This window comes from Hyperoodon ampullatus (genome assembly GCF_949752795.1).
Source record: "Hyperoodon ampullatus genome assembly, chromosome: 4".
NCBI classification, from domain to species: Eukaryota; Metazoa; Chordata; class Mammalia; order Artiodactyla; family Ziphiidae; genus Hyperoodon; species Hyperoodon ampullatus.
In genome coordinates, this window is record NC_136917.1 from 72262017 (window position 1) to 72282009 (window position 19993).

Genomic DNA, 19993 nt, shown 5'->3' on the forward strand with positions numbered 1-19993 from the left:
TTTGCAGTAGAACACTTAGTTAAAAGTTGATGCTTAATACATGCTAATGATATCCAGTTTCTGTGTTTCAGTGTGTGTAATCAAATTTATGTATTTTATATATTTGGCAGAGTAGTTCATCTATTTTAGTAGTGATTTAATTCATTATGGTTTATAAAATACTTTGAAAACAATTTTAGTCCATCTCCTGTACTTGAATGGCCAGTGATGCCTATATAGGTATTTATTAGAGTTTCTCCTTTGGAAAATACTGTAGTGTTGAAAATACGATTTCACGACAAGTGGGAAATAGTCTTCATTTGGCAAAGCATATTTCATTCACGTCTCTGGAGGCTGAAGGTTGTTAATTGGTGAATTTAGAAGGACCTTGAAGGCCTGTCTATAGCACAGGAAGCTAGAGCTCCAATGTTTACCTTGTGTGTCATGAAAAACGAAAATGCTTATTTCTATTCTGCTTTGTATTTTGGCACCATTAAAACACTCAAAGCGTATTATAATTGCAAATGGAATTTGGAATGGTGATGTATTCTGGAAGTGATGTAAACAGATTGCATTGAAAAGAGCTCCGAGCATGCAGCACCACTGCAGTAAGCCTGTCTGTCTTTCAGGTTGACCCCCTGTTTACAGTGCCAGCACCACCGCCGCCGATTTCCAGCAGTCTCACGCCTCAGATTCTGCCCTCCTACTTTTCCCCATCTTCATCCAATATTGCAGCACCGGTTGAACAGCTTTTGGTTCGGACTCGTTCCGTGGGTGTCAATACGTGTGAAGTTGGAGTAGTGACAGAGCCAGAGTGTCTTGGGCCCTGTGAACCCGGGACCAGTGTGAATTTGGAAGGGATCGTGTGGCATGAAACAGAAGAAGGTAAATACAATTTATTTTTATCTATTTTCCCATGCCCTCTTCCTCATGATGTATGTGTGTCCACCTGTAAGGGGACTTTGCTGTGTGGTATTCAGAGAGGAGAGAAAAGTGGTTTCTATGCTCTCTCGATTTTTGTTGAAATAAGAGCTATGTTTCTCTTTTTGTTCATGGCTGCTTTTACATTCATGGTCAATCTGGTGTACCTCAAATTGGTTTTCCGCTTTAAGTGCTAACTTGGAAGGCCTGTGAGAAGCAGGGTGAAGGTTACCCTTTCTCCTAGGAGGTGTCATGGAAATCAGAATGGGACATAGATCTCAAGTTCATTTCCTTTTTGGTTTGCTAACAGATCTGTCTCTGTGTGGGTGTCGTGTTGTTGAGGCTTATATTTCCCTTCTGAATCGACACAGGGTTCCTGCATTGAGCAGGGGCCATTGCTGTCACGTGACGGTGGCTGGTTGGTGCTGAGAGCTAATGAAGCCAAGGTCAAAGGCTTGAGCCCCATTTGAGCCAGTTGGTTCTTTTCTATGGCTGGAAACGTAGCACCTTCCCGGCCCCTTAACCCAGCAAGCCCTCTGGCAAGTGCTATTCATTAGTCACAAGAGAACCCAAGGTGCAAGAGAAATGGATCAGGGTGAATGTCTCATTGCTGTTGGAAATACACATCAGGTGTACGTCGTACTGACAGTGGATCCAGACCATGGTTGGCCACATCTCACATCTCATATGATCATCAAGTAGAGCGTGTTTCAGATGGCCAGTGTCCCTGACAGAGGCCAACAGATAATTACAAACTGAATATCAAGGAGAGAGCTGCATTGCTCCACGGGGGAGTGAGTAGAGGACAGCACATAAGAAAGAAGCATGGCCCGGGGTGCACCAGGGGACCAAAGGAAAATAAAAAACACAGGGGACCAAAGGAAAATAAAAAACACAGGGGAAACATTTTTTCCTCTGAGCTGGATTGGTCAAGGATAAGGAGATGACTGCTGTCGATATCATGGTCTTTCGGGCGAGGAGTTCAGAGCAAGGATAAGGGTAATAAGAAGGATCTGAGACACAAAATCATTGTTTAGGTTCCTCTATATCAAGGGGAAGAATTGAGGGCTGAAACTCAAAGGAGAGGAAGTAAAATATATGCTCAAGAGGCTGAGTGGATGGGAAAGGAGAATATATTGGGGGTAATTGTTGGGGAAGAAATAGTTGGGAGAAAATAGTTAAGAACAGTGACAAACTAGGGAATGAGAATTAAAAATGAAGACTGAAAATCAGGCGACAGGTGTAAGCATAGTGGTCAGAAGGCAGAAAACAGCCCAAGCTGTTTCAAGATAGGAAAAAAAAAAAACTTAAGGGGAAAATATTTGAATTCTACATATTACATTGAATGTACTCTTCTTGTAGGATGGGTTTGGTAATTCGATTAAAAATTTTTGTGGATAGCATCAGTAAGGAAAAAGCAAGATTGAATTATGTAAGAAGCAACCAGAGAAAGGGAATGAAAGCAGTAGATACGGGGAGCTCTCTTATTTGCTCAAATAGAACTGAGCAACCGTTAAAATTTACTCTTGGTTTTAGAAATTTGGGGGGTTTTGGGGCTCCTCCCTCTTTGTACTTTTAACTGGAAAGCCATTTAAAACAGAACTACGCAACCACATTGGGAGGAATTGATGTCAGAGGAGCGGGAATTAAACCTCTCCCGTCTTGATGGCCTGTTTAGACCCTGTTCAGTGCAAGAGGTCCATGCGGGGAGATGGCTTCTCCCTCATTGCCCGTGGGTTGTGCACCGTGCATCTTCCCTTAGATTTTCCCTAGAGCAGAAGTAGGTGGATAAGAGCTTCAGACTGGCATCTTGGAGAGAAAAGTATAGAAAAGGCATCAAGACATTAATAAGGTTAACTAGTAGAGATGACTTTCAGGAGCAAAAAGATTTTGAAAGAGTAAGGGTTAATTCCCATCAACTTGAAAATCAGATTTTCTTGTAACTTGGATAATTGACTCCTTAGGGTGGAGCACTGTCTTCCCTTTCCTAGATATGACTTGGTGCCCATCTGTATAAGGCTTGTCGTGATTTTATTTATTCTAGCAGGTGATAGGACAGGTTCCCGCAGTGTGACCTTCCTGCATGGTAGATGTTGTAAAATTAAATTAAAAATGAAAAATCCAGAAAGTTTGTCATTCTGGAACAGCTATAAGGCTTGGGTTATTTTTCACTGTGCTTAGGAGTCTGCTGGGTTTTGCCTTTTAACCTTGGCCTCTAATAAAAGATGGGATTATTTAGGGGGAAAAAAAAATCTGTACATGAGTTGATCAAGAATTCTGATACTCTGGGCATGTGCTTAGAGAGCTCTCATCATCATTATTATTTAGGAGTGATGTACATAAGCCCTCCCCATTTTCTTCCTGTTCTCTGAAAATCCGTCTCCTAAGTCTGATGTAACTGCTCTGATCCACTGTGATCCATGCATCCCTGTGGGTGGCTTCCCTTCATTCATACGGCAGGCCAGTTGCTTTAGAAGCTTTTGAGACACAGCAGTGGAGCCCTCAGCAGCTCCAGCCTCCTTTGAATTGCCTCACATTTTCTAGGATTTGGAGTGTGTGGATATTTACTGTGGTGACAAGAAGGAGATGGAGCTGTTAATAGAGTTATTCTTGCTGAATAAACTAAACTTCTGACCTCCGTAGAATTTAAGAACTCGCCTTAGTAGAGGCCTGGGTCATTATATGTGTGTTTAATGTGTAACCATTTTCAAGAGCATTCCGTTTGCATTTTTTTTCGGTACAGTGTGTGTTTAAAGCTCTTGTACCGATTTAAAAATTAAACCCACTTGACCATTAATTTTTCCCTTTCGGGAAAAACAAAGAGAGAAACAGAACAAACACATTTGGAGCCACTTATTTGGCAGAGCTAAAAAAAGATGGATTTGGGGGGAAGTGAAGGGAAAGTAAGCTGTGGCTGTTTCTAGTGTAAGTTTTCCCTAACAAAGAGCATTTGTAAAACTGTCAGTTGCCTTTGACTAACGTCCTATAGATTGAGTTGAATAAAATCTCTTCCTTGGTATTTTTGTTTTGAAGATATTGTATAACTGGTAGTGTTTTTCACAGACCCAATTTATGTGCATTCACACATATGTGAAGTGTGTGTGTGTGAGTGTGTGTCTGTGTGTGTGTCTTAAGATCCTAGAAGTCTTAAAAGCTCCTATCTGCAGTCTTTGGGGGAATATTGAGTGTACTTGTGATTTCGTTGGAAGGTGGTAGGAACAGCAGAACTGGAATACGAAATCCCCACTAGGTACCTAATTGTTTCTTATGCTTGGAATTCCTCATTTGAGGAGTGTTCTTTTAATCCCACTTTCCCCCTTGTGTTACTGCCAGTCCATGAAGTCCTGGTTGCCTAAGAACCAAACTATGCTTCGGAATAAAGTGTTAGGAGAGAAGTTCCCTCTGGAAATAATTAGCGGGTTTCAGATCATGCTTAATAGTAGAGCAAAACTATTACTGCATTTGGATGTATAGTTATTCTACTCTGATCTTTCTTCTTTAAGGTGAATGCATAGGAGCAATGACGTATTGTACAAAATTACTCGCAGATGTTAGAAAGAATTTCCTTAGCATTTCATTCCTGACATTTGGGACACACATGCCAGTGTATAGTTATTTGTTTGAAAATTTGCTCTTTTGGGGAGGGAAAAACAAAGAAACCATGGTGTATACAGCAATGTATGTAAATACCTATGTGTTGAACTTGGCTTTTTAGCTTTCGAGAATGTGTTTTCCTTTTGATTCTTATTGAATCCTGTTTCTTACTGTTTTGTTTTGTTTTTTTTTTCTTTTTTTGCCCACCCCCAGAACATACTTGTTTTGGTTGGGTCCATTATTCATTGTTATGACTGTTGTTTACCACAGCTCTGCCATTCTGTCCTTAGGCAAAGCCACCTAAGAAAAGGAAGTGAGAGAAAGAAAATCGGTATTTGCCAGTGATAGTGATGTCCTTTTAAACATCTGTAGGTTAGAGATAAGTGGTTCTCAACTTCGTGCCTGTGAATCACCTGGAGAGCTTTTAAACCATGCTGATGCCCAGGCACCATTCCCAGGTATCTCCATGGTCTGGGCTGGCAACTTGGTCTGGTTTTGTGACCTGCCATTGGTGTTTTTTCATATGTCCCCAGGGGCTTCTAATGTGCAAACAAGAATGAGAACCATTGTCTCAGGGGAAAGAGGGGATGTCCTGGCCCTTTGCAAGCTGCTCAACTTTTTCCCTTTAAGGAAGTCACATGTATTATTGTCTCATTTTCTCAGGTATGACATGGACAGAGACACCTGCCATGTTTACCTTACAGGGTAGATAATGTCTGTCAAGATGCTGTAGTGTGACAGGTGAGCATAGCTGTTTAATGACTGTGCTAATGAGAAAGAGGGTTCAGCTTTGATCCTGAACATGAACTCCACATAGGTTTTGAGGGGCTTAATGCACAACTAACTGGTGTACCGCTCGTCCTAATTTATTAGTACGGTGGGGTGGACCTTAGTTTGTTTCTCCAGTGAGCCAGACACTGTGACTTCATCTCTGTGTGGTCTGCTGCGTTATTTTTGAAATAGTTCAGAAACCCAGAGTATTAAGGAAAGTTGATAAAAGTAGCAAATAGAAGACTGTACTCAGAAAACATTGAGAGTTTTCAGAGGGGTTGATGGGAGTACAAATGATGACTTATGAGAAAACACCTAGTGTGAGAGGAAGAATGCTTGTTTATGTCAGGTCCTTCACCTGATGTTCTGTGTGTTTTCTGAGGAAAGAAAAGTGATCTTGAGAATTCATGTTTGGATTAGAGAAGTAAATGATTCTTTTTTAAACCATCAGAGATGTTCTTAAATTCTTCTGCTTTTTCTGCATCTCCAAAGTCATAAAGAGGATAGTGTTTGTGCAGTAGAGGGAGTTTCAAGCTAATTCATTAAAAAGCAAATGATCTACATAATTGACCACCAATCTCATTTTTGGTATTGTTATTCCTATTCTGCAGTACTTACTTACCAATCTTTTTGAAAAGAGAACATTCTTTTTAAATCTTGATTCAAGAGATTAAGTATTAATCCAAGCTTACTTTGTATTTTTAGTAACTGAGCATGGAGTTGGTGCAGTACTTTAATGATTGAAACACTACTGTTTGTTGAGATAGTTCCCAGTGATCTTATAAGTTCAGCTTTGACTCACAAGGGGAATAAGATGCCCACTTTCACTTCTGCATTTCATTACCTGCCATACCAGTGATGATTACAACTGTGCAGTGATGGGGAACTTTAAGATGGCTGATGGGCAGGCTCCCTATCAGCACTGTGCTCAGTGGAGATAAACCAGCCCCTAGGATGTGAGTTTGGCAGGTGAGCATAGTTGTTTAATCACTGAGCTAATGAGAAAAAGGGTCTAGCCTTGATCCTCAGCATAAACTCCACAGAGGTTTTGAGGGGCTGAAAGAACTACTAGTTACTTCCACTCTGTGTATCGTGCTGGGCATGCTTGCTCCCCCGTCACCTTCCCGGGCCATCTTGCAGTGGTGGTTGCTGATGAAAGTATGGATTGTTTCTTGAAATTCATCACCATTGGTGGTAGAGCAGCTCAAAGGATGCCCCTTCCACAGTGTACAAGTGCTACTCATTTTCACCTGCAAAAGGCAGCCCAAACAGAAAATCAGATCCATATGTTTGCTGGACCATATGCCAGTTTAATTACCTCTGATTATTCTGTGTACAATGGTGAAAATTTTTTTAATAAACTAAAATTCGTTTGATGATGTATATTATAAACAACTACAAAGCTCATATCACAATTTTTTTTAAAGAGTACTGAAACTAATGTTAGCAGCTTCATAGAAAAATACAGAAGGTAAAAATGGAGGCGAGGTCTTCTCATAGTAGACACTCAATAAAGATGTGCTGACTGAAGGAGAGAGTAAGGAAGGGAGGAGGGAAGCATTGTCTGGGCCATTTTCCTGAGTTTTGCTTTATGCTTTCTTGGACCTGTTTTATGCTTTTCTGATGAGGTAATGTGGCCAAAATCTGGATATGATGAGTGATTGTGCGTTGCTGGAGAGCCATAACACAGACAGTCACTTCACCTCTTGTTATTGGGAAAAATAACCTGCTATCAGGTAGGATTCAGCTTAATGTTTTTGGATCAAACATTTGTTCTTTTGTGTTATTTGTATATGTATTTTGGTGGTGACATTAGGTGTTAAGTAATGAAGTGGTAAGTTTCAAACTCACTGTATTAAAGGCATTTTGTTTCCCCTTTTGATATTGCAGCTAAATATAGTCCTGTATGTGAATACAGAATGTAAAACATTTTAAACTAAACTTTTCTTCGGACTAAGGTGTATATAGTAAAAGATTTAAGAAGTTGTCTTACAAGATCTGTGGGTGTGTGGTATTGTCCTGTGTGCTTGTTTATCTTTTCCCTGTAAAGGAGTTGGTAAAAAAATCTGAGTCTTAATATTATACTGACTCGGAACTGAAGATACTATTTTCTAATTACAAAATTCACACAGTCTCATGGGTTGCAAAGAATAGCTGTTGGCCCATCTGGATTGAAATATGAATTAAAATATTCCATTGACTTTTTAAAATACAATTTTTTATAGCAGCTTCTCGAGCTATAATTTACATAACATACAATCCATCCGTTTAAAGTGTAAAACTTGATGGCTTTTTAGTGTATTCAGAGTTGTGTAACCATCACCACAATTAATTCTAGAACATTTTCTTTACACTCCAAGAAACCCTGTATTCATTAGCAGTCACTACCACTTACCCCAGTCCCCCATTTTGTAGACTTTTACATCTTTGTCCTTACCTGATTCTTTGCTGTTTTTATGTGTAAATATGCGTGTTTTATGGATAAGAGAAAGGCTTGTTGAGCATTTACTCTGTGCCAGGCACTGTGCTGGGCATGCTTGCCAGGTAATTTCCTTCAGTCCTCAGGACAAAATCCAAAGTGAGCTCACTCTTATTATATTTTATTTTATTTTTTAAAATTTTTATTGGAGTATCATTGATTTACAATGTTGCGTTACCATGTTTTAAAAGAGGAGACTTAGAAAGGGATTCACCTGTGCAAGGCAGCACACCTGGTGAGGGAATTTGAACCTATAGCGGTTGGACTCCTAGAGCCCTTGCTCTTCACACCTCCTCCTGGGTGTTCTGGATTTCTGTCACTGCTCGAAAGACCCTGTATATCTCTCAAAGTGCTCTTTGGAGAGAGGGAGTAAAAAGTGATGTAATAGCTGGAGTTTTTATTTTTAAGTGTGGAATGATAGGAAATTCTTTATAGGTCTAGCGTCTGATTTTGGCAGGAGTCATTGAATCAGCTTCAGCTGGGTTGCTGTATACAAACCATCCCTTTCATCCCCACTATGCTGTAAGCTTCCTTAGCGCACAAATCCCATCTGTTTTGTTCACTGTTGGATCCCCGGCGCCTGGCACAGAGTAAGTACGCCATACATATTTGTTAAATGTTGAGTAAATTCGCAAAACAAAGTGATATGGTCTTGATACCTGTTTAAGTTTGAACAGTGTCGCTTTCTACTCAGGAATATGCTACTTTTAAATTAAGTTTGGCCTACACAACCTGGAAAATAGAGTTCCAGAAATCTACTTTGTCACTGATTTTCTTTAAAGCCATTATAAAAATCTGACAATGTTTTTATTGTCTTTCAACTTCCAACCTTGCTGTTATTAGACTTATTTCCACAAAAAAGGAGAAACAAAATATTTGGCGTGCTTCGTCCCTTCAATCATTTACATCCTCAATCTGGTTTTAATTTTTTGATTATAAAAGAAATACATGGCTATTTTAAGACATTTGGGGGAAAGAAAGAAAAAAGAAGAAAAAAATCTTCTATCATCTCACTATTCAGGCAGGTACTTCAATTTGTTGATTTCTTTCTTAACTTTTTAAATATCTATTTAAAAAATGTAATGGAGATCATTCGGTAGTATACTTTTGAATATTTTTTTCTCTTCTTTTAATCTTAACATTAAAAGATAAGCATTTCTGATGTTATTAAAATACTTTCTAAAATATATTACATTGATATAAAATATTACATAAAATGGACGCAAAAGTTTTAAATTCCTCTCATGGCAGCTATTTACATTGCCTCAACTCCTTAGATAGCTGTCGGCACTGCGTCTTTGTGCATGAAGTTTTTGTATTGTTTTATGGACTTGCGAATATTATGCTAGCATCAGTTTTCAAGAAGCAAAATTGCTGAGTCCAGGACACAGGCGTTTTTAATGCACTGGAAGACATTAACCACTTAACCACTTTCCCAAAAGGTTGAACCGGTTCACACTGCCCGGTGGAGTGCCCTCCTCTCTTACCTTTCCCAACTGTGGCCTCAGTGACATTTTGGTGACAAAAGGCATGAGGTTGTAAGACCAATGCATAGCTTGCAGTGCCCATATCCAGGGTCCTGTCCTAGACAGAATGGGAATGGGACTTTGCCCTTGTAGTAAATATCAAAATGGTCCAGGCTGAGAAGGCAGGTGTGCAGGTGAAGTGATGTTCCCAGGAGAGCGTGCCGCCGGGGCTTTGCCTGGTGGAGGGCTTTGCTCTGGATGGAGGGAGCTTCAGATTTCACTCCTGCTTGTGTCTAGAATGACATTTTACAGCTTTTTTTTCTCCCAGTGAAAGAAGTTAAAGAGACTTTTAGATCTGAGGAATTCAAACGCCCAGGGGAGAAAATGAGCCTGTCAAGCCTCCATTCTGAATTGGGAGGAATCTAAGTCACTCATGTTTCTGTCTCTGCAAACATCTTTCTTTTGGGTTCTTCTTCAGAATAAGGACAGGCGAAGGACAGGATCTTTATAGGAAAACCTTTGCGCCGCATGGTTTGTTGATAACATATAGCTTGTCACTTGCCATATGCCGGCAGTTTTCGGATTTCTCTGTGGCACACTCCAGCCCTGCCCTGCCCCCAGCATTCCATTTCATCTCATAGCCCCTTCCCTTGGCAGCCTCTGTGTATAGACACAGCAGGAGGAAGAACTATCCAGGTAGTTTTTAAAAGTAATACCTACCAAAGCATTCCCATATGTACCCAGGCCTTCTGTTTTCAGAGAAGTTAGGCTAATATTTCCCAGGCAAAAGCAAACTAAGCCGTAGGGAGAAGGAATAGCATAAATTGCAAAAAAGCTGTTCTCAGCAAAGTTGGGAGAATTAGGCTCATGGGCACAATTACAGAGTAACCAGTGAAGTCTGATGGAACAGCCCGGAGACCCAAGAGGGGGGTGGATAAAAAGTGATATGAGAGGCTTCCCTGGTGGCGCCGTGGTTGAGAGTCCGCCTGCCGATGCAGGAGACACGGGTTCGTGCCCCGGTCCGGGAAGATCCCACATGCCGCGGAGCGGCTGGGGCCATGGCCACTGAGCCTGCGCGTCCGGAGCCTGTGCTCCGCAACGGGAGAGGCCACAACAGTGAGAGGCCCGCGTACTGCAAAAAAAGAAAAAAAGAAAAAAAAAAAGTGATATGAGGTAGGCAAGACTCTTACTGCTCACTTGATAATTGCTTTTAACTGAATAGTAAACCGAGCAATTATGTACTCACCACACCCATATACATATATTCATTTCCTAATGATGCCTTCTGACTCAAATATATATTTGAGACACTTTCATAGTATTGCAGTCCTCGGGTGTTAGAAGTATGGCTGTTTCCTTTACATGGCACATGACACATTTGGCAGGCCTGAACAATTAAACAGTTTTGCCCCAGGAACTTTACATTGCTCTGCCAACACCATATAATTAGCATCTCATTTATGTGGAAAACTCCTGTAATTAGCCCTATTATTCTTCTAGAGAAACTGGGGTCCAGACAGTCTAAATAAAGTGACTGTGTACCCTTTCTGGATTTCTAGATTCTACCTAAAATGATCAGCCTTGCCTAGTTTTAAGTCTGTGTTTGTTGATGTATGTGTGGATGAATATAACCAATTATTTTAAAAATATGCTAAAAGGCAAATAAACATTTGCTTGTCAGTTTGAGGTTTTGACTGAAATGTGGGAACTCAATTCGGCTTATAGAGGGAAATGTTTTTTAAAAATTTAATATTCACCAAATATTTTTACAAAAATACCCCAAATGTCATTTTCGACTCCATATTTCCTAACAAGAAAAAAAAAAATGGCCCAGCACTTCCTATGCGTCAGAGGCGGTACCACATGTTCTTCTGGCTCAGTGGGCAGCCTGTTCCCGCCAGCCCTTCAGGGGCTCACACGTGCATCTGCACCGTTGGTATGTTGCCATGTCGATGTCTTCTTGGTATCCACATTGACAGACAACTTTTGAAGGAAGTCAAGTTGAAAGAGCTGACTATGGAGAACATTTTTTTTTTTTTTTTTTAATTTATTTTATTTTTGGCTGTGTTGGGTCTTCGTTTCTGCGCGAGGGCTTTCTCTGGTTACGGCGAGCGGGGGCCACTCTTCATCGCAGCGTGCGGGCCTCTCACTGTCGCGGCCTCTCTTGTCACGGGGCACAAGCTCCAGATGTGCAGGCTCAGTAGTTGTGGCTCATGGGCTTAGTTGCTCTGCGGCATGTGGGATCTTCCCAGACCAGGGCCCGAACCCGTGTCCCTGCACTGGCAGGCAGATTCTCAACCACTGCGCCACCAGGGAAGCCCGAGAACATTTAATATGTCTTATTTCGCCTGAGTAGCAGCAGAGACCGACTTGTTTAAAGAGAGCCAATGAAGACTGCTTTCCACCACTTTCTGCAGCTTCAGGAGAAGACCCAGTAGCCCTTCAGGATACGAAAAGCCACCCAGTTCCAGCCAGTGCTCTCAGAGAGCTGCTTCTTACCAGCACCTCGAATACATACATACGGAATTCTTTCTAGTTCAAACAAACCTGTAGAGGGTGGATGCTGGAAGAGGAGAAGAACCATCATTAGGGTCAAGGGCATTGGCTGGGCGCTCTCTGAACCTGGAACCGGGGTGGCTGCAGTAAGCAAGCATGTGAGAGGAGCTTTGAGTTCCAGAAGTCTTCGAATAGTCAAGGGCAGACAAGTAAGGAGGCCGTAGACCGGAACTGGGGCAGGCTGCTTTGCAAAAGCACTAGTGCCACGTTGTTGTCTCTTCCTTAAGACCTCTGCTTGGTAGGGGGACTAAAAGGCATTATACATTCACAGGGAGTTCTAAAAAAATGTTAAGTGCTAAGTGAAACAGATGACCCGATTAGGGGAACGGGGGGTCAGTTTTCAAAGAAGCAGAATGCAGTGAGCTACTTAAAATTATATTGACTGCACATTTATCTTCAGTGATTCAGAAGGAGACTGTTAACCTCAAACCCTCAGCCAGTTACTAGAGAATCTCTGAAGTGTATTCCCTCTAGGACATCTCACTTTATATCTGGCTTTTGAATTAAATACCTTCTAAAAGTAAATATCATCAGTCGTACCGGCCCACCTTGCATTTTCTTGCAGTAGCACATTTCCAAGTATGGAATTTCAACAAAGCATAACATATGTTGAGTGTGACCGTTAAGTATTTGAGGCCGTGGTTAGCATCACCGTCCTCATTTTCTCAAAGCGAGGAAAATGGAGTCTGGGGAATTTATGACTGGGGTGGAAATCAAGGCAGGGTCTAAAGGAGAATCAAGTGCCACAGAGTTCCAGTAGCTTCAGTGATGGCGTGGGAGGAATCTAGTCTTGCCGACATACCCTCACCTCAAGGTTTCAGAAGGTTATGGGCTGGACTGTACTGATCCCCTCCTCTGAGGAGTCATTCAGCTAACCCAAATTCTCTGGGGTCTGTGTTCTGGCTCGTTGATAAGCCCTTTTTTCTTCACGTTTGACTCTCAACCCTGATCACTCGTGATCAGTAGAGTCAAGCTTTATACTACATTTCACCCAAGGGAGATGCAGATCTCTGCCAGAGGGGTAGCCACCCTTCACTTGGGTACATTTACTCAGGGTAAACCTTTGCATATTTTGGGAAGTAGAAAGAGAAGTGTGGTGTTTAAAAAGGAATATTAGGGAATTGTCAGGGAGCCGAAATTTGTGTTGTTCATTCACTCTGCAAATTCTGGCAGCTTCAGCTTGTTATGATTCAGTGTTTGGTGTCATTGCCCTGTTTATTTCATTGTGATTATGAATGAAAAGTGACAAGGGATAGCAGGAGTGCCAGGCCTGTTGGTAAGCATAATGTGATTGATTAGAACCCAAAAGAGGGTCAGTTTTCAAAGAAGGCAGCCAAAGCCTTTCTTCTATTGCACATGAACTTCTTCTTCTTCTTTTTTGGTTACCTGAATAGTGAAAAGTATTTAGAGTGACAGTACCTGAATAAAAAAAAGTATGTTGAGTGGCTATGTGCCTTTATAGTCCCCCATGATAACTAAACAAAAGGAACATTTTTATACTTCATACAAAATACTGTGTATCAAGATTTTCTGGAAGGGCACAGTTGCATAAATCAAGAAACACCTGTAATATTTTTATTAAAAATTCTCCTTTGGGCCTCCCTGGTGGCGCAGTGGTTGAGAGTCCACCTGCCGATGCAGGGGATGCGGGTTCGTGCCCCGGTCCGGGAGGATCCCATATGCTGCGGAGCGGCTGGGCCCGTGAGCCATGGCTGCTGAGCCTGCGCGTCCGGAGCCTGTGCTCCGCAACGGGAGAGGCCACAACAGTGAGAGGCCCGCGTACCGCAAAAAAAAAAAAAAAAAAAAAAAAAAAAAAAAAAAAAAAAAAAATTCTCCTTTATCCTCTTGGCTGCAGTGGTTCTGATACCTGTCCATTTAGCAGATTTTTTAAAATGTATTGTTGCAGAACCCTCAAGAGTTCTTGGTGTTGCAGTTTGTGTCGGCTACTAGACAAGTGGTGTTTGAGAAAAGATGTGTGACTAAACCACGAGAAAAACAAGATTAAAACATAATGGTGTGATTGCTATTACTTTGGGGATGCTAGAACGTATTGGTCTTAAGAGCAAAGGGAGACTCGTTGAAAGGAAAAGGAAAACTGTGTGACTGTAACTAATAATGGTAACTTCCACTTCCCACAGTCCCCATTTGTTATAAAAGTGTACCTGTATATAATGAACTAATGAAGTTCTTTGAGAGTGTTTGTTTCTTCTTCAGCTTTTCCTAAAATAGCTCTTGTTCACTGTGAAAGCTAATGTATTTACATAAGCTAAATAATACGCTGTAGTTCAGAAATGCCTTTGGACTTGTAGGGAAGCTTGACAAGGTACCAGGGAAAACCAGAACCCTAGAAAATAGCACTAGACCAGGTATCAAGAGAACCGGGGTGTTGTCTCACTTTCCTCCTGTGTGAAAATGGGGGGTGGGGTTTAGAGTACATCCTCTCTTGAAGATACCTGAAGTTTGGGGAGCAAAGGAACATGAATATCTTAGAGTGTTCTTGCCAGAATTATTTTGGACTTAAAGGATCCGGAACAGAATTCTTAGGACACAGCCTTGATGGTATTACCCTTAAATCACCCTCTGGGTTAGTGCCAGGTTCTGTTGAGCAGGTAGGGGTGGCCTGAGTCTCCAGAAATGAATCTGTTCACTCATATCATTTATTGAACTTTTAGCAGTTGTGCAGATAAAGTGGAGTCTGGTCTGAATTTGGCTGACATTTATTTTATGCTCTGATACACTCCAAGGAAGAATGAACACGTTGAAGATGTTATCTGATAAGATTCCTAAAAGGTAGAATCCTCACAATTTCATTAGCAGGTTTCAAGCCCTTGGTCATTTGCCTGCTCAAGGTCCAACAACTTCTAGCTCTGCTCTATCTACAGCTGGTTAAGACTCCCTAAAATGCCCAGATGACTGCTGTGATAATAGAGAATTGATTGGATGCATGAGAGTAAGCACATACATGTAGTTTAGTTTAATTTTTCACTTTTTAAAAAATCATTGAAGTATAGTTGATTTACAGTGTTGTGTTAGTTTCTAGCATATAGCAAAGTGATTCAGTTTTTATATATATATATATGGTATATATAATGTATATATATCATATATATACATGTGTATATATATTCTTTTTCATTATGGTTTATTACAGGGTATTGAATATAGTTCCCTGTGCTGTACGGTAGGACCTTGTTGTTTACCTGTTTTATGTATAGTAGTTTGTATCTGCTAATCCCAAACTCCTGATTTATCCCTCCCCCACCCCTTTCCCCTTTGTTAACCATAAGTTTGTTTTCTGTGTCTGTGAGTCTGTTTCTGTTTTGTAAATAAGTTCATTTGTGTAATATTTTAGATTCCACATATAAGTGATATCATGTGATATTTGTCATTCTCCTTCTGACTGACTTCACTTAGTATGATAATCTCCAGGTCCATCCATGTTGCTGAAAATGGCATTGCAGTATTTCATTCTTTTTTATGGCTGAGTAGTATTCCATTGTGTGGATTCTCTTTCCATGTGTACACTACATCTTCTTTATCCATTCATCTGTTGATGGACATTTAGATGGCTTCCATGTCTTGGCTTTTGTAAATAACGCTACTATGAACATAGGGGTGCATGTATCTTTTTGAATTAGAGTTTTCTCTGGATATATGTCCAGGAGTAGGATTACTGGATCATATGGCAACTCTATTTTTAGTTTTTTAAGGAATCTCTATACTGTTCTCCATAGTGAGAACACCAGCTCACATTCCCACCAACAGTGTAGGAGGCTTCCCTTTTCTCCACATCCTCTCCAGCATTTGTTATTTGTAGACTTTTTGATGATGGCCATTCTGACTGGTGTGAGGTCGTGCCTCACTGTAGTTTTGATTTGCATTTCTCTAGTAATTCATGATGTTGAGCATCTTTTCATGTGCCTATTGGCCATCTTTATGTCTTCCTTGGAGAAATGTCTCTTTAGGTCTTCTGCCCATTTTTTGATTGGGCTGTTTGTTTTTTTGTTATTGAGTTGTATGAGCTGTTTGTATATTTTGGAAATTAATCTCTTGTCGGTTGTATCATTTGCAAATAGTTTCTCCCTTTCTGTAGGTTGTCTTTTCATTTTGTTTAGTTTCCTTTTCTATGCAAAAGCTTATAAGTTTGATTCCGTCCCATTTGTTTATTTTTGCTTTTATTTCTTTTGCCTTGGGAGACTGACCTAAGAAAATCTTTTAAACTTTTAATCTGATTATACATGTGTATAGTTTAAAAAGCAACATAGTTCTCCGAGGCCCATAACAAACCCAGCAGTTTCTTGTTCCACCTTTTCCTCACCCAGCTCCTCCTTGCCTGAGGCAACTAACTACTTTCAACTCTTTTCATTGATATTTTTCTCTCTATTTTGAAAGCAGTTGTTTACATGGCTATTTCTTATATTTCAGTTTTAGGTTTTTTTGTATTAACTTCTTATTATAGAAGATGATTCAGCTCTCTTACTCCCCTCCCTCCCAACACAAAAGACAGTAAAATGTGTTCTACTGCCTCCCATCCTCCCAATATAGTTATGAGTTATCTATTGCTGTGTAACAAATCACTCCAAAACATAGTAAGTTAAAACAGCGAACATTTATTATCTCATAGTTTCCGTGGGCCAACAATCTGGGAGCAGCTTAGCTGGGTGCTTCTGACCCAGGCTGTCAATCAGTCTGTGGGACTGGGGCCACAGTAAACTGAAGGCCGGACTGGGGCTGCAGGACCCACCTCTCATCTCACTTACTTGGTTGTTGGTGAGCTTTTAATTCTTCAGGGGCTGTTGAACTGACCTTAATTCCCTGCAGTGCCCCATGAGCCTCTCCGTAGGGCTGCCCGTAGCATGGCAGCTTATTTCCCCAGCAAGACCCAGGAGACAGCTAGCCCAAGATGGGCTGGAGTCCTTGTATAAATGTTAGAAATGACAACTGTTTGCTTCTGCCATTTATCCTAGTCATAAGAAGTGAGGAGGTCCAGCTCAAACTCAATCTGGGGCAGGGCATCACATAAGGATGTGAATAGGAAGAAGCAGGGTCTTTAGAGGCCAGCATAGAGGCTGTCCTCCACAAGAAATTTCAGGTTAGGTCAATATCCAGTGTTAACGTTATCATGACTATGCATATATTATTCACAACACAGCCATGTACTATGATTACCCTTCTTTCCTCATCCAGCTTTCTCCCTGGAGGTAATAATTGTCTTATTTTTTGTTTGCTTAATGTTCTATGTGCCCATCACTAACTCACCACAAACTATCATGCCAGCATTATAAACTGCCTCTCAATTTGTTGCAGCACATCAAGCATTTCTAGACATTGTATCTTGCGGGGCAGTCTCTCTGGAGTCTTCTGATCTGCTCCGATCTGGTCTGATAGCTCAGGCCTTATGCAGAGGTATGAAAATCAGAGCTTTCTCTCGTACATGCTGAAGATTCATTCCATTTGCCCTTTAGGTTGGATACCCTATTTTCTGGGTCTGTGTACTCTTCTCTCTTGCTTTTTTGTCCCTTCATTCTGGTGAAACACGTCTCCCAGTAGCTTCCTAAGAAGGGGTTCATGGGAAGTACAAGTTTTGAAATCTTTTTTTTTTTTTTAAAGCCACATATATATTTTATTTGTTTACTTATTTGTTTGTTTGTTTGCGGTACGCGGGCCTCTCACTGTTGTGGCCTCTCCCGTTGCGGAGCACAGGCTCCGGACGCGCAGGCTCAGCGGCCATGGCTCACGGGCCCAACCGCTCCGCGGCATGTGGGATCTTCCCGGACCGGGGCACGAACCCATGTCCCCTGCATCGGCAGGCGGACTCTCAACCACTGCGCCACCAGGGAAGCCCCAAGTTTTGAAATCTTGACGTTTGAACATGTTTTCCTTCTACCCTCTCACTTGATTGATAACAGTGGCTCCATGAAGAATTGGTTAAAATCATTTTCTCTCAAGGCTCCATAACTTTGAGCCGCCCAGTGTTGTCTTGGACAAGTCCAACACCGTCCTGATTTGAGGTCCTGTTTGATACCTGCTTGTTCGCCCAACTCCCAAGCCTTCGTCTTTCCCTTGTCCCCAGCATTCTGACATTTCTCAGTGACATCCTTCTTTAATTTGTTGTACTGTACTTGGTCCTGTCACTGGAAACGCAGGCCCTATGGGGTTGGAAGTTTTGTAGATGTATTTCTTTGGAAAGGATGTAAAATCTGTTTCTGTGTTCTCTGTTTTTGGAGCTCCTTTTATGTAGAAGTTGAACCTCCTGTATCCATCTTCTACTTTTCTCATCTTTTCCCTCCTTTTTCAGATCTCTGGCTTAATAGGTTTTCTGATTTGGGGAGATTTTCTCAACTTTATATTTCAGTTTTTACATTGAAAAGGAGATCCGTTCTCCTAGAATTTTCATTTCTAAAAGCTCTTATTGTTACTGGAATTGTTTCCTTAAAAGCCTCCTATTCTAGTTTCATGAATGCAGTGTCTGCTCATTTCCCCAAAGGTATTAATTACCCTCCCTCTCTCTTTCCTTCCCTTCTCCCCCTCTTTTTATTCTCTTAGCATTGTTTTTTCTAATTTCTCTTAAGTTCCTTTTTTAGTTTGTGTTTGTTTTGGCCCCTGTCTTCAGTGTTGGAGATTTTCCTCAGATGCCTGACGTTCCTTCGCTGACAGTGAATGTTATGCTAAGAAGCTAGTTTGAGGTTTCACATGCTTGGGTGGACCTTTTTTTTTTTTTGCGGTACGCGGGCCTCTCACTGTTGTGGCCTCTCCCGCTGTGGAGCACAGGCTCCGGACGCGCAGGCTCAGTGGCCATGGCTCACGGTCCCAGCCGCTCCGTGGCATGTAGGATCTTCCCGGACCGGGGCACGAACCCGTGTCCCCTGCATCAGCAGGCGGACTCTCAACCACTGCGCCACCAGGGAAGCCCATGTGGACCTTTTTGATGGTATAGGGAGGTCTGGGTAGATTGTTTCTCTAGGGATCTCCCAGCTGCCTTTTCTCTTGCTTTGATCAGTTTCCCCAGAAAAGCCTTCTCTGATTTCCTGGCTACCAGCTTTTAGGGTACCCATTTCAGGGGAAAATGGGTGAAGGTTTCACTCTCCATTGTATAAAAAACCTCATCTTCCTGTTTTCTTAGTAACTATGATATTATCTCCATTATACAGATGAGAAAACTCTTAAAAGAGGCTTAAGTTCCTTTGTTGAGTTTTCTTGGTAGCTGCCGTTTATTTCACGGCCTGAAATTGAGATAACTTCAGGTGATTTGGAATGCGCCATCATAGCGATCACTTCTATAGAGAGATCAAGTCATTTCATTTATTATTGTCATGGTTTACTTGGCCTATTCCCCCACCCCCCGCCCCAAATTGTGGCTTTAGTTACGCTTGGTTTTCAGACAGACTCTAAGTTTGGGAACTTAAAACAGTGGCATATAAATGAAACAGCAAACCGCCTTTTTTGTTTGGCTATTCGTTATCTAAACAAAAGAAATTCAGTAGCTTTTGGAATGGACAGATTCTTCCCTAACCCCCGCTCTACCCCCCTCCCTTCTGGATCCTGGCCAGATCATTATTTTGGGCTTGACCTCTGTTCTTCTTATCTTCATTTAGCAACATGAGTTGTTCACCAAGCTGGTTTTTCACAAATTCCTTTCAGTGTTTGTAGCAAAACTCGTATCCCCCTGGTTTTGACTAACCCTTTAACATCTGCACCTCTAAGACTCTGAAGTTGAGACAGACCTCATAAGCACTTCCTTCTACAAAGAACAGCTGTGTTGAAGACACCTCATGAAAGCCAAGGTCCCTTGACCATGTCCTGTAGTAGAACCAGGCCCCAGGGTTATCTGGAAACACTCTGCTCGCTTAACCAACGCACATGCAATTACTTGCATTTCCAAGTTTTTCTTCTCAGCCTGGAAAGGAGCTTTTTCCTTTAGTCCACCTACTTTTGTATAATGAAGGGTACTTACCTTCTTTATTGAGTATAAAGACTGTAAAAGTTGATTGTAAATATCACATCCATATCTTACTGCGAGGCATTTTTTTGTCTGTCTGGTTTGTGCATGTATCCCTAGTGCCAAGCACATGGGTAAGCAGCCAGTAAATAAGTGTTGTCTGAGTGAATGCATGGTGAAGAGAAAGGAGGTCAAGTTAGCCCATGACTTTATTTTTTTAATTAATTAATTTTTAATTTTTGTTAGCGTGTAGTTGATTTACAGGGTTGCGTTAGTTTCTGCTGTACA

The 19993-nt window shown here is 41.3% G+C and overlaps 1 protein-coding gene across 1 annotated transcript in view; it reads left to right on the forward strand.

Moving 5' to 3' along the window:
* Positions 1-19993, forward strand: part of ZNF608 (zinc finger protein 608) — a gene marked incomplete at both ends in the record, with an annotated part of 101029 nt that overhangs the window by 40959 nt on the left and 40077 nt on the right. Inside the window, one exon of the mRNA XM_079701565.1 lies at positions 609-864. Coding sequence (XP_079557691.1) covers positions 609-864 — 256 coding nt within the window. The remainder of the gene's footprint in view (positions 1-608; positions 865-19993) is intronic.